This window comes from Emydura macquarii, unplaced genomic scaffold (assembly GCF_026122565.2).
Source record: "Emydura macquarii macquarii isolate MOO-44397 ecotype Brisbane River unplaced genomic scaffold, CSIRO-AGI_Emac_v2 contig_3122, whole genome shotgun sequence".
Lineage (NCBI taxonomy): Eukaryota > Metazoa > Chordata > Testudines > Chelidae > Emydura > Emydura macquarii.
The window spans coordinates 3,541,927-3,555,615 of record NW_027133259.1 but is presented as its reverse complement, the minus strand read 5'-3'; the positions used below and the strand labels follow the sequence as shown (position 1 = coordinate 3,555,615).

The 13,689-nt window shown below is 41.7% G+C and overlaps 1 protein-coding gene across 4 annotated transcripts in view; it reads right to left on the bottom strand.

Moving 5' to 3' along the window:
* Positions 1 to 1,494: 1,494 nt before the first annotated feature.
* CCDC91 (coiled-coil domain containing 91) overlaps positions 1,495 to 13,689 on the bottom strand; it is a 221,069-nt gene continuing 208,874 nt past the window's right edge. For 3 of the 4 annotated variants that reach the window (XM_067530986.1, XM_067530987.1, XM_067530988.1), the window contains one exon: positions 1,495 to 4,050. In XM_067530986.1, coding sequence (XP_067387087.1) covers positions 3,901 to 4,050 — 150 coding nt within the window. In that variant the 3' untranslated portion in view covers positions 1,495 to 3,900. The remainder of the gene's footprint in view (positions 4,051 to 13,689) is intronic. The other variant, XM_067530991.1, reaches the window with a different exon arrangement.

Sequence of the window (13,689 nt, the reverse complement as noted above, 5' to 3'; positions counted from 1 at the left end):
AAAGCCTTTAAGACACTTTATATTTACACAGAAGTTGCCATTCTTCAGTGTGCCAGAACGAAAAAGGAGATTGTGATGTCCCATGCCTTGAGTTCGCAAAAAACAAAACTGAAATGCCACTATAGACCGCTCTGTTCTACTGCAGCTACACAGAAGAAATGAAAAATACAACAGATACGGGTTTAATACTGTTGCACGCAGCAAAGCTTGCATGTTAGGTGGCTTTTTTTCCTGCAAGCTGACATGGTTTCTCCTCCAAGACTTGGGGTTTTGAATGTGATCCAAATCCTCCATCTGATTTTATACGACTGTGGTCTAATTCTGATTTGTATTTGTCACCACTTTCAGTAGCAGACATTAATTCAGCAGTTTTGCTTGGAAGCAGGAGAGGGAGATGAATGGGACTAAATCTGTCAAAGGTAAAACTACCTGCAGCTGTCTGAGATAATCACAATATTGAAGTGTTGAGATTAAACAGCAGATGATATTTACACCTGATGGACAGAGCATACAGGGGTTGTCAATGAAATCTTTGCATTGTAAGCATCTCCAACAAACACTTCATCACTTTCTTCCATTCTGTCTACTTATGCATGGAATAAGTGCCTTCCTGGAACTAATCAGTAAGGTCACTACTCTCTACCCTTTCAAATCACTTATTAAGACCCACTTCTGCTGCAGTACCTACAAGAATCCACGCCACTAACAATGTATTAGGTGGGGAAAGTGAGAAGTAAACGTAAGTTGTGCACATCACCAGTCTATGTTACCACATGATGTTCTTACGATTACTTTCATTCTTTCTTCCCTCCTATCGTTTGCTATGTTCACTGTTTGCATCTTGTTTCAAATTAGAATGTAAATTCTTTGGGACAGGGACTATGTTTGTAAAGCAATGGGCCTCCAATCTGTCATGATTGGAGCCACTGTGATGTCTGCTGTACAAATTAATAATAATAATCCATGTACATCTCTGTAGGGTAAAACTAATATCTTAAGTGCTTCTAGAAAGACTATGAAGATCATGAGGACAAGTGAAATGTGTTGTCTGGGAGGAAATGGCACTAAAAATGTAAGCAGCTGTACTTTGCATAACTGTGCTTTCCAAACTATAAAGATGTAGCCCCAATGGAATCCAAGATGGAGCAGACAAATACATGAATTACTGTGCCTGGGGGGCCATATGCAAAGCAGATTGTGAACTGTTGATCTAACACAGGTGGTAAAAAGTGCTCCAACCACTGCTGCTATTAAGTCCTTCTGGAGATTCAGGAAAAAACCCTGTAGTGTGGACCTGAGTAACAAAAGAGGGCAGACAATCAAAACTGAGTGAGACACTATTTCCCCTAGCTAATCAGCATTATTTTGACCTGCTACGATCTGTAACTCAGTACCAAAAGAGACAGACAAATCTCAGGGAATCAGCTTGGACATTGGATTTTCATCAGCTGGCAGGTAGGGAACATCAACCAATAAAATCAGCAAAGTTTATTTCGTAAGTGACATTCATGTCTAGAAAGGAGATGAATAATGTTTTGTTTAAATACAAAATAAAACACACACAAACATTAAATAAAAATTTGTCTAACATGTCAGAAAAACATCCTTCACCAGATTTGTACTATTTATATGCCACCATTTAAGGTTTTATTTATTGCAATAACAAAGCCCTTTATATATGAAAAAGGAAGCATTTACAGTTAGAACTGGGTGAAAGTATTTGGATGAATAGTTTATTTATCAAAAAAATGAAGTTTCAGGTCGACCAAAACTACTCATGAATTCAGCTAATAGTTTTGTCTGAAAAATAAAAATGACTTAATTTAACATTTTCAAAACAAAACGTTTCCATTTGATTTCAGAATGATGTTTTGGCCTTAAATTCATAGATTCCAAGGCCAGAAGGTACCATTGTGATCATCTAGTCTGACCTCACATATAACACAGGGCATAGAACTTCCCCACGATAATTCCTTAGAAAAACATCCCATCTCAATTTAAAAATTTTCAGTGATGGAGAATCCAACATGACCCTTGGTAAGTAGCTCCAACCATTAATTACTCTCACTGTTCAAAATGTACACCTTATTTCCAGTCTGAATTTGTCTAGATTCATCTTCCAGCCATTGGATTGAGTTATTTCTTTCTCTGCTAGACAGAAGAGCCCATTATTAAATATTTGTTCCCCATAAGGTCCTTATCGACTGTAATCAAGCCACCCTTAACCTTCTTTTTGTTAAGTTAAATAGATTGAGCTTGAGCTCCATGAGTCTACCACTATAAGGCATGTTTTCTAATCCTTTAATCATTCTTGTGGCTCTTCTCCGAACCCTCTCCAGTTTATCAACATCCTTCTTGAACTGTGGGCACCAGAAGTGGGTACAGTATTCCAGCAGCAGTTGCACCAATGTGAAATACAGAGGTAAAATAAAATTTAGCTAGATTTATTTAAAAACATTGGGTAAAACACCTCCAAAAACTAAGCAAAACAAAACAAAAAACCCAAAACCATTTGAGGCCAAACAAAATATTCTGTTCAGCCTGAAACTATTGTTTTTCCACACCAATTTTTGTGTTTTAGCAACCAACATTTTTCCACTTCAAGTGAACTCTAACTGAAATTCTTTTTGGATTTTTCAGCTCAGGTACTGCAGCAAAAAATCAGCTATTCATTCAGCTCTACTTATAGGAAAACCAAACTAATGAATTTCAAAGACAAAATATGTCTATTTCCAATAAAAATTGCACTGAATAAATGCCCATGAGGCACAAACTTGTTATGTGAGATACCACTCATCCTTTATTTACATTCATAAATATGAGCAACGTTCTCATTTTTCTTTACTCGATTCTGAAATCTTACAAACTAAGGCCCCAAATTCTACAATCAATAGTGCGTAGGCACAGCAGGCCACCTCCATGCTCTCCACCGCAGGATCAGAGCCTAAAGGCCTGATCCAAAGCCCACTGAAGCCTATGGGCAAATGTTCATTGACATCAAAGAGGCTTTGAATCAGGCACTTTAAGGGCCTCATCTTGCACTCCTTACTCAGGTGGAGCTTCCACTTGGGTCAGTGGGAATTCTGCCTGAGTAAGAAGTACAGCATTGACATAAATATTTAAATGCATCCTTTCCTATAACTGAAGTCAATGACAGAAGTCCCACTTCAATGAGAAAAAGTGATTTTTTGGAATCACAGTATCTTTCAAACACAGAAATAAGAAATGTACACCACACATTAGTTTTCATAATACAAGTGATTTCTAGACTTTTTTTTGTATTGGTGTAAAAAGATGTAGTGTTGGGGATTTTATTTAAACATTCCTCTTCCGTTGCTACAGACTGATCTTCATAAACAATTTAAAAAAAATGTTCAGCAGCATTCTTCTGACTCAGTATTGATAGTGATGATAAATAACAAATGTGATGATAAATAAGATTCTAAGGCCCCCAGTTCAGCAAGGCACTTGATCATGTACTGGGGGAAAGGGATAGACCTACATATGCACTTAAGTGCTTTGCTGAATCAGAGTCCAAATCATAGTCTTTTTTCAGTGTCAGAAATACTAATAAATTATATGGTCACATGCTGACATTCTGTAAACAGCCATAACAAAACAATGTTCCTATCATGACTGCATTTGCCTAAGATATCAATAATAGGCCACTGAAGGCTCTAAAGATAACATGTGCATAGCTTAAAATTGAGAATTTCTTCCAATGATTTTCTTATTTCTAATATTGCAAACCAGAAATAATTAAAAAAAAAAATCAATTGAAGTCATCTGCAGTGTTTCTACTAAACATTGTTTCAGATCAATCTTAACAAATTATACAGTCCCAAGTTTTAAAAAGAAGAAATTTGTAATTTGCAGGATACAGATTTGTAGCATCACGAATTACACGTTTTCAGTGTTTAGACTGTCAGTTTCTTTCTTTTGCTCTGAAGTGACTGGTTCTTCCTTTAATAAAGTGCTTAATTGCTTCTGTGCGCATGAGAGGAACAGTTCCAAACTAGACAGGTTACGTTGACGGACAACTTGATCAAGCTATTAGAAAAAACAATAAAAGAAAGAATAAATTATCAAAGAAACTTGAAATAAATACCAAATTGTAAAAAAAACCGTTTTGAAATTAATTCCATTGAGTGCATGCAGGAATTTAACGATACAATGCAATTTAATCACAATGATGCTCACATATCTGATTTTCCTCTAGCTAAAATGAATAAATGGCTACCCATAGTTTTTCAACAACCGTTAGTGTTTGTTAAATATTAAAATGTCCAGATTATTAAATACTTTGGGGAAACTGTCACAAACATAGCACTGTAAATGCTAAATATTGCGTGTCAAGAATTAAAACACCCTTTGGTATCTTGGTCTGTGCACTTTTAAATTGCCAGCCTAGCCACATGGTATACACAATAATATTACTGGGTTTGGTCCTTTGTAATAGAACCTCCCCTCTTTGACAGACCGCCAACACAATCCTTTATTCCTCTTCCCTCCACTGTTGGCAGTTCCTAAAAAGATGATGACCAATGAAGAATTCTCAGAAATGACTAGTCAGTATTGCCCCCAAAAGAACAATCTGATTCATCCATCAGTGTATCTCCTTTGAAGCTACCTTGAAGCCAAGGTACAACTTCCATGAAGCCAGGATTTCACTCCATAGTCCAAAAAGAGGGTTATTAAGAGACTGTATGGTAGAAAAGTGATACTTGTACTGATTTGGTGTTCAGTGGATGTGCAAAAACAGTGCAACTTACAGGAGTAGAAAAGGGTGGGACAAGCAGGTACAAACAGAAAGATGTAAGATAAAGCATCACCATTTACGTCACTGTATAATGTCCTCCTTCATATACAGTTTTAGCTATTCTATTTACCGGTCCACCAACTTCGTTATTGGAGTTTTTTGTGTAAAATAATCTCTTTATAGTTATTGCAGAGTGGTGAAGGATGGTCCAGATAATATACAAAACTACTGATCTAGGTTGGACAGTTCAAACTAATTGGCCCAGCAACAACTACACAGTTTCTTAAAGATTTCTTCTTGTGCAGGGAACTATCATTTTCTACATAAATGTTGAAAAAAGACAGTTGGGCCCACTAGCAATTGCTCATTGTTACTTGCAATTTGGAAGTTAGGGTTTCTTTTTAGGTAAACCAGAAAGACAGTTGGCTAATTTCAAACTGATAAAATACAAACTTTAAACATCAGAGGTAAAGTTAAATCTATTTGTAAAAATGAGTATATTGACAAAACTCGTAATTTGCAGCTAGGAGATTGATTTTGGGGAAAGGCCAACAAGTATGACCCCAAAACAACCAAATTACCATTCCAGATGAAAGGCTTGTTCTAATGACCCCAGAGTCTTTGAAAATTCCTACTGGTGTTGATATAAAAGACAGCACTTCTACAACAAATTGAACCAAAAAAACCCCTGAAAAAACAAGGTTACTTACCAGTAACTGATGTTCTTTGAGATGTGTTGCTCATGTCCATTCCATTATAGGTCAGTGCACGCCACCGTGCATGGTTCCTGGAACTTTTTATCCCTTAGCAGATCCCGTAGGACCAGCTCTGGTGCCCCCTGGAGTCCCACGCGCATGCTGCAGTACATAATGCACTGCTGGCCCTACGCCCCCTCAGTCCCTTTTTTCTGCCAACTCCGACAGCAGGACGGGGGGTGGGTTGTGGAATGGACATGAGCAACACATCTCGAAGAACAACAGTTACTGGTAAGTAATCTTGTTTTCTTCTTCGAGTGCTTGCTCATGTCCATTCCACAATAAGTGACTAACAAGCCATACCTTGGAGGTGGGTAGGAGTTAGCGGTGAGCTGCCATCAGCATGGCTCTGCCAAATCCCACGCCTTCTGTCACCTGCTGGGCGATGGCACTTGAGCTCTGGTTGTGCGCTGTGATGGTTCCCAGAAGGGACACCCTCGCCTGCTGGTCGCAGAATTTGATGCATGATGTAACCCACAAGTAGATGCCATCTCCACTCCTCCTCCGAACCGTGCGTTTTGGGAAAAACATGGGGAAAAATTTATTTTGATTACAATGAAATTGGGAAACCACCTTGGGCAGGAAGGATAGATGCAGCCTCAACTGCACCTTATCCTTTTAGATTACTGTATAAAGGGGCTCTGAGGTCAAGGCCCTAAGCTCGAAGACCCTCCTAGCTGAGGTAATGGCCACGAGGAAGGCTACCTTTCCTGAAGGAACAAGCAAGGGGCCTCAGCAAACCGCCTGAAGGAGTCCCACAAATTAAAATTGTATCTACCCAGGAGGGTCTGATGATTGGCAATCCTGAACTGCAGGATTTTTCTCCAAAACAAATCCAGCTTCTTGCAGTCTTTGTTCCTGGGAGTGGAACCTGGCTGACCTTGCCTGTCCCTCTGGTTGACTGCGTCTACCACCAGGATTCCTGGGGCCGGGTGAGTAAACAAATACTCGAACCCTTTGGCCGGGACATAATACTTTTTCTCGGCCACCTTTGATGTAGGGGCGACCGAGGCAGGGGTTTGCCCAAGGGCCTTTACAATTTTGAGGACCCAGTCGTGGACTGGTAAGGCCACCCTTGCTGGGGCAGCCGTCGCCAGCACATTGAAGAAGGTATGATCAACCTCCTCTAACTCCTTCACCTCCAGCCCCAAGTTAGAGGCCAACCACTTGAGGAGCTCCTGGTGCGCCCTGAAATCCTCCAGTGGAGCCATATGGTCCCGGGAGACTGCCTCGTCTGGTGAGGAGGAAGAGGATTGCCGAGGCGCATCCTGTGGGTGTTCCCTCACCTGACAAAGTGATGCACACGTAGAGAGTCCCTCCATGGGCTCCAACTCCTCATCCAATGAGTGGTGTGTATGGGCCTTCTCCAGAGCTGGAGGCACGGACCGAAGCCCCACTGACAGGATGGATTGTGGCCCTTGTCCTATCTGGATGCCCCATGGGCCCTATAAGGCCATTGCTGCAGCCACTGACCCTGAGGTCAAGCTGGGGCTGACCGCTTCGCCGGCTGTGGCGTCTTGTGGGGGCATCGGCTGTCCCGAGGACTGTCCTCCCTGTGGGACCCTGAGCCACTAGACCTGCGGTGCCGTGCACGGCCTTGATCCTGGGTGCCACCTGGTGCTGGGAAACGTTCTCTTGACGCCTCCAAGCTACAGGACAATGAGGACCACCGCCGCCGCCGTGAACAGTGCAGGCAAATAGAGGTGCACTCCGAGGACCTCGAGGTACCAGAGCGTCATCTCGATATCGAGGACTTACGGTGCCGCTTACCCTTCAGTGACCGAGACCGGTGCCGCTCCAAACTCCACGGTGCTGTGCCCGACTCTGGCGACCTGGTTCCGCGTCGGGGACTGCGTGGTGCGAGGTCTTTGCATGGTGACCGGGTTCCATGCTGCCTTGGTGCAGGGCAGCCCCTCAATTCCAAATCCTCCAACGGTGTCCGGGTTCTGCACCGCTTCGGTGCAGGCAAACTCGGTGCTGTAGATGCGGAGCTGGAGCTCTCGGAGCATTGCTTGGCGGACCTCAACCGGTGCCGCCTCTTGGTCTGCGCTGCCTCCGGTGCCGGGGACCAACATCGGTGCCGAGAGGAAGACTCCGCATCCTGATTCGAAGCCATCTGGCTAGACGCCGCCGACCTGGAGCAACTGCTAGGGGAGTGTCCTCACTCTACCCCCGGTGGCTGTCCGGCGGGAGATCTTCCTTCCCATACTGGAGATCTCCACCGCCCTTCGGGGGGACCCAATGCAGGCTTACCTCAGGACACCGGCCCCTTCTTCCTCAGCCAAGGGGGGGTGGAGGTGGCGTGGGCAAGGCCAACAAGGCTCTTGCCTCCTGAAATGCCTCCGGTGTCGATGGCATTGGCAAGGCACTCCCCCACTCCCAGGAGTTGGGGGAGGCTCCCTGATCGGAAATGTAGGCACCGGAGAAGACTCGAGGGGCTGTGGCCGGTGCATATCCGCACTTGACTCTGCCCGTACTGACGGTGCAGGGGAGTGTCTGCACTCCGCGCGCGCTGCCTCTTCTTCTTTGGCACCGGGGACATTGCTTGGTGCCGAGTTGATCCCGGTGCCGGCGGTGCACTCTGCACCGAGGTGACGCTCAGTGTGGTGGAGCGGGATGACTCGGACACTGGGCGGAGCGCTGCCTCCATGAGCAGGGCTTTTAACCGGATCTCTCGGTCCTTCTAGGTCTGCAGTTTAAAAGCCCTGCAGATCTTACATTTATCCTTCCTGTGCTCTTCCCCCAGGCACTTAAGGCACCGATCGTGGAGGTCACTGAGCGGGAAAGCCTTCCAACAGGAGGCACACGGCTTAAACCCAGGCAACCGGGACATGGCCCAGCCACCCTAAGTCCCTCAGGGACTTATCTAACTACACTTAACACCACTTAACTACTTAAAACTAACTAAAGTACGCTGAAAAAACAAACAGTTCAAACATGGGGAATGGCACTTGCAGAGAGCAAGGCTAGTTCCAGCAACCGTCATGGGTGGAAAGAAGGAACTGAGGGAGCGTAGGGCCAGCAGTGCCTCATATACCGCGGCATGCACACAGGACTCTGGGGGGCACCAGAGCCGGCCCTATGGCATCTGCTAAGGGGAAAAAAGTTTCAGGAACCATGCACAGTGGCGTGCACTCACCTATAATGGAATGGACATGAGCAATCACTCGAAGAACACTTTACTTTTAAATTGCATGATGTATTTTTGGTGGTCCACACAGCAAAAGCAGTAACTAAACATTTTTTATTCACTCACTGTCTCTCTTCTGCATATTGCTGGATTTCCCTCCAGCCAAGCTGTGGGAACTCATTAAATTCATTCAATTGAGGGCAGGATCCTCTGCGATAAAGAGGGTGAGGGGAGTCGTCCTGTAGTGGCGCATTTGCCAGGACATAAATAAATGACACAACAACATGGTTTACAAAAAAATTTTTGGAACTGCTGAATGTTATACTATTAGTGAACAAAATGAATAGCAGAAACCTAACATTTAAATCTAATTTTTGAAAATATGAAGCAAACAACAGCAGAGCAGTGCTTTCAACACAACCTTCCTTTGGGCAGCCATATTTCAATGGAATTTATGTATAATAAACTCATGGGGATAGAGTGAGAAGTAGTGGTATAATTCTAATGAGACGTATAAGTTATGCCACTCAAGCGAAAGTAGGTAATGGAATTCAGAAGAAATCTAATTTTGTACCACATCTGGCAAATTGTGGTGCACCAATGAGTAAGCAAGGATTTGAACTATAATCAGCTTTCTAACAGTCATTCAGATTGCTCATACAGCTGTAATGCTAGCAAAATACCAATATGAGGCCATGTGGCCATGGCAAACCTTGAGTGGTTAGCATCTGCAAATAGGCATGGTTTATGAAAATATATTATATACACCACACATCTAGCACTCATGGATTTAATTATAGCTTTCAACGAAAACCTTAGACCCTGTGGCATGCTTCAGAGTATGTATGTAGACAGTTTGCTACCCATCAGTAGCCATAATGCTATCACAAAGGTTTGGGTGAATGCTACATTCTAACAGATAACAGCTTTTTTATTTTAATACATAATGTTATGTCAGCCCAGTGGTACCTCCTCACTTGTCTTTAAAAATGCACTTATGTTTTAGTTACAATACCGTGACTGAATGAACTATGGTATATGTACAGATTGTCACGTATCTGTTCATTGCAGTACTACTTATATTTCTTGCAATACAAAGTAGACTCTTGTTGAAATACTGTTTCATGGTGTCATCTTTCAGCAGCTCTGATATGTGTCTCATAGCCACACCCAAACTACACCCCCCTTTCCTAGAAGCTACACCCTTCCTCAATCTCTGCACCAATCTCTTACATCAGCTTCTGTGTAATTCCTCTCCATCATGCACATCTCCAGCTGCCAGAGCGCTTCTTGCCCCTCTTATTGGTAGTGCAGATGCCAATTGCTCCACATGCTGCCAGATCCGAATTTAACCCATATTTTATAAGGGGTTTTCAAAAGGATCAGCTCCAAGTGCATTTCAAAGTCTGGGGATAGAGCTTGATAATGCCCGTTACAGACAAGCCGTCAGAGGAAAGAGGGCCTAGTCTACGGCAACATAACCCCATAGCAGCAGTGCTTAGGGGAGGCAAGGTGGCCCAGGAGAGCAATATGAAGGACACAGCTCATGCCTCTGTGGATCTGGAGGTGTCCTTTAGACAGTCTGTAGAGTTGGAAGGTCTTGCTCCCCCCCTCTTCGGAAGTCTCCCCCAAGCCTTCAGTAAGGTGATTTGCAGAGAACTCTGCATGGGAACTCGGCAGAAGTTTTCTGTGTCTCTTGTCTTCTCCCTTGGTTTCTCCATGAGCTGAACTTATATAGGATCTTATGGTACTGCTAGCAAAGAACATTCAGGACCCCTTTTTCTAGAAACAGCATTAGGTCATCAAATTCTGCTCCCTCTGGTAGACTTAGCAGTTGGATACGCTTGGTATGAAACCCATTTTTAACAGTTTTTCCTTTACTGCACATTATATCATGTACACTTATAGCCTACCTTTAATAAGATATTCAGCTAAACTTTCCCCCCCTTTTCTTGCAGCCTGATCATGCACTTATTGCATGTAAATCATAGCAGCCCTCCAGTTCTGTGACTGTACAGTGGTGTTAACTTTCTTATCCAAGGCAGCAATCTCAAAGTGTGTACTTTAAAATTTATTTATTTCACCAAGTATTAATGTAAACACTTCCTGCATGTGGTGGTTTGCGTGTATCTGAACAAAATCAGAATTCTTTGGCCTTGAGATAGAGACTTTAGATTTTACAAGTCTCAGGTTAATTAGCTATTCATCTGGGGATTTTTGGTTGGGTTCAATTGGTTAGCTAGTCACCATTTTTCATAAGGAACATTTATTGCTTGTTAAAAGTTTTAAAGTTTATGTGAACTCAGTAAAATAAGAGATAAAAAACTTAGTTGTCTCCTGTCTGCTCAGTTTATGTGTTAGCTTTGCCCTCCCATTAAACATTACATTTTTAAACTCTTTCATGCTACAGTAAATGACAAAGCACTGTATATAAACACTTAGCTTCCTCTTATAACATGAGAAGCATAATGAAATTACACTGGCTTTGAAAATGGTATATATTTCAAGTGCATTCAAAAGGAGAATATTTCCTTTAATATAGAAAAAGGCCAGGAAGAAAAGAAAACAAACAGCTTTGTTCACTATGTATTGTTTAATGAAATGTTATCCATAGTCAGACAAACATTATTAAATAATGTTTTCAACATCACTGCGCTTCTGCTAGCGCAATGTACCATGAGATGTGAAAATATGTAAGTAGATCATTTTGACTGTTGGTTTTCTAAATAGTATTCCCTCTATATTTTTAGATTATGTTCACTTCATGGAATAATCTCATTATTTAAATAAAAATAAATGGACATCTGGCACATTCACAAACTGAATGTGACTCATATGCAAATGTTATCAGTCTGAATAACACCTCTTTGGGCTTGAGTGTTCATGCACCCCAAAATGCCCAAAAGTTCTAATTCTGCAGACACTGAAAAACACATGCGTTTGATGATCTGGAACTACAATGGCATGGAGAGATTTTTCCATCCATTGCCACAATGGTTAATATTGAGGAATGTTTACCTTCTGCTTACAACTGAAAACAATCTGGCACGAAGTCCACTGGTTCTGTTCTATACTGTCCTGTCTTCTTTTAACATAGAGCTATTAATTAGGTACTATTTACACAAAATCTCTCTCACACTCCTTGCATTATAGTTTTGTCTGAGCACTTTTTTTTTTCGGACACTTAAACACCATTTTAACTTTACCAAGTTCTTTTTTCTTGAACTTCTGTGACCATATGACAATCATTTAAGAGCTAAATTCTTCTCTTTGATGTACATATGTGGCACCCTTTTAGAATTTGGCTGTAATTGTTAATAGCCATGGCAACACTGTTTAAATTCCTGACTCATCAGATGCCTTTTGCCATTGGAGTTTCCACAACAAATCAAAGCCCTTCAGTTTCCCAAAATTAGCTGATCCTTACAGTGCATTCCAACAACTATTCAACTGCTGTTTTTTCCTTCTTTTTTAACATTCACCCCAACTTTGAGGCCTCAATATGATTCCACATCCTTTTGGCCAAAGATGACTGGATAGCACTCCCTGTGGAGCCATCTACATCACCCTTTGACCACACAGAATGATTTGCTTTTGAGCAATGTGAGGCATGCCCAGAGGATGAGCATGATGCCTCGGCAGCACTCTTGGCATTGGAACCAAGAGACTGAGTCGGAAAATCAAACCTGGGGCCCACAGACGGCAACATATAACACTGCCACTAAGTGATTGTTCTGACTCCAGCTGCTCTGTTTTATTTGGTGTTGATCCATCTCCCCATTTTGCATCACTTAAAATACGTAGCTTCAACCAAACTCTAAAGTTATTCTTAGAACAAAATTCTTCTTAGTATCTGCTTGTCATTCACTTCAAATTTACCATAAAAAGGTGTGAAATTCCACATGGCTGATGTCCCAAGATGAAAATACTTTCTACTGCTTTACATAAAAATCACAGAACATGCATACTTTTAATGCTGCAATCCTCCTCCCCCTTTAATACAGTTCCTGACAGGTACAGATATTTTCTTGAAATATCCTTCATTGCTTTCTTTGATGAAGGCCTGTGTTTAAGCATTTCAGATTACTAAAGAACAGAAAGAACCAACTATTATATCACATGCATGTTGTGCGTTACTAGTGTGTAACAGATGATATATATCAAAGGCAAAATAAAATTTTAAGCTTGAACTAAGGATTACAGGTGAAATTCTGGTCTCATTGAAGTCAATGGGAATTTTGCCATAGACTTCAACGCGACAGGATTTCACCTTCAATAGTCAAGAAATGCAAAGCCAAGGTAGCATGTGTATCCTTAACTTCGTCTTTTGCATACAATCATTGTGATAATCTTCAAATACATGACCTAAGAGATGTAGATAAAACATCCCTTACCTCCCGAAGAGGAGGGGAGGGGCGAGCGGGGAGAAGTAATAGTGACGTGCGTGCAAAGATGAAGCACAGAAAATGTCAGCCCCCAAAGTGAATGTTGTGAACATGGGAAAATGAAAATGTTTCCCAACCTTAACTGGGCAAGTCAATAGTGGAGGGAAACGTATAGATCTTATTTACTATTTGCAGGTAGCTTCTCATTAGTTTTTGAGTGGCAATCCTCACCAACTTATTTCTGTTAAATAAAACATCAATTAACCAGAAACAATTGTTTAGGATTTATTCTCATCAACAGTATTGATTTTTTTTTTTAAACTGGTCTCAGACAAGCGCAACCATGTTCAGAAGACAGGATACTGGGCTAGATGGACCACTGGTCTGACCCAATATGGCCATTCTATATTTGCAGATTTCACCCTGGTTTTTTCTTTCTTACGAGTAATTATTTTCATAGGTAACAAGACATTTTAATAGTTTAACTAAGCTGGTTGAATCTTTGTTGCGACAAATATTCAGTGCAAATTTAGCTCCTTCATTTCACAGATCTTTTGCAAACTAATTTCAGTTTCTCCAAATATATTTATTATAGGTAAAAATATTCAAATAATTTATGAGAGCAAACTTCACTAAACTGAATTGTCAATTTTTAACTGT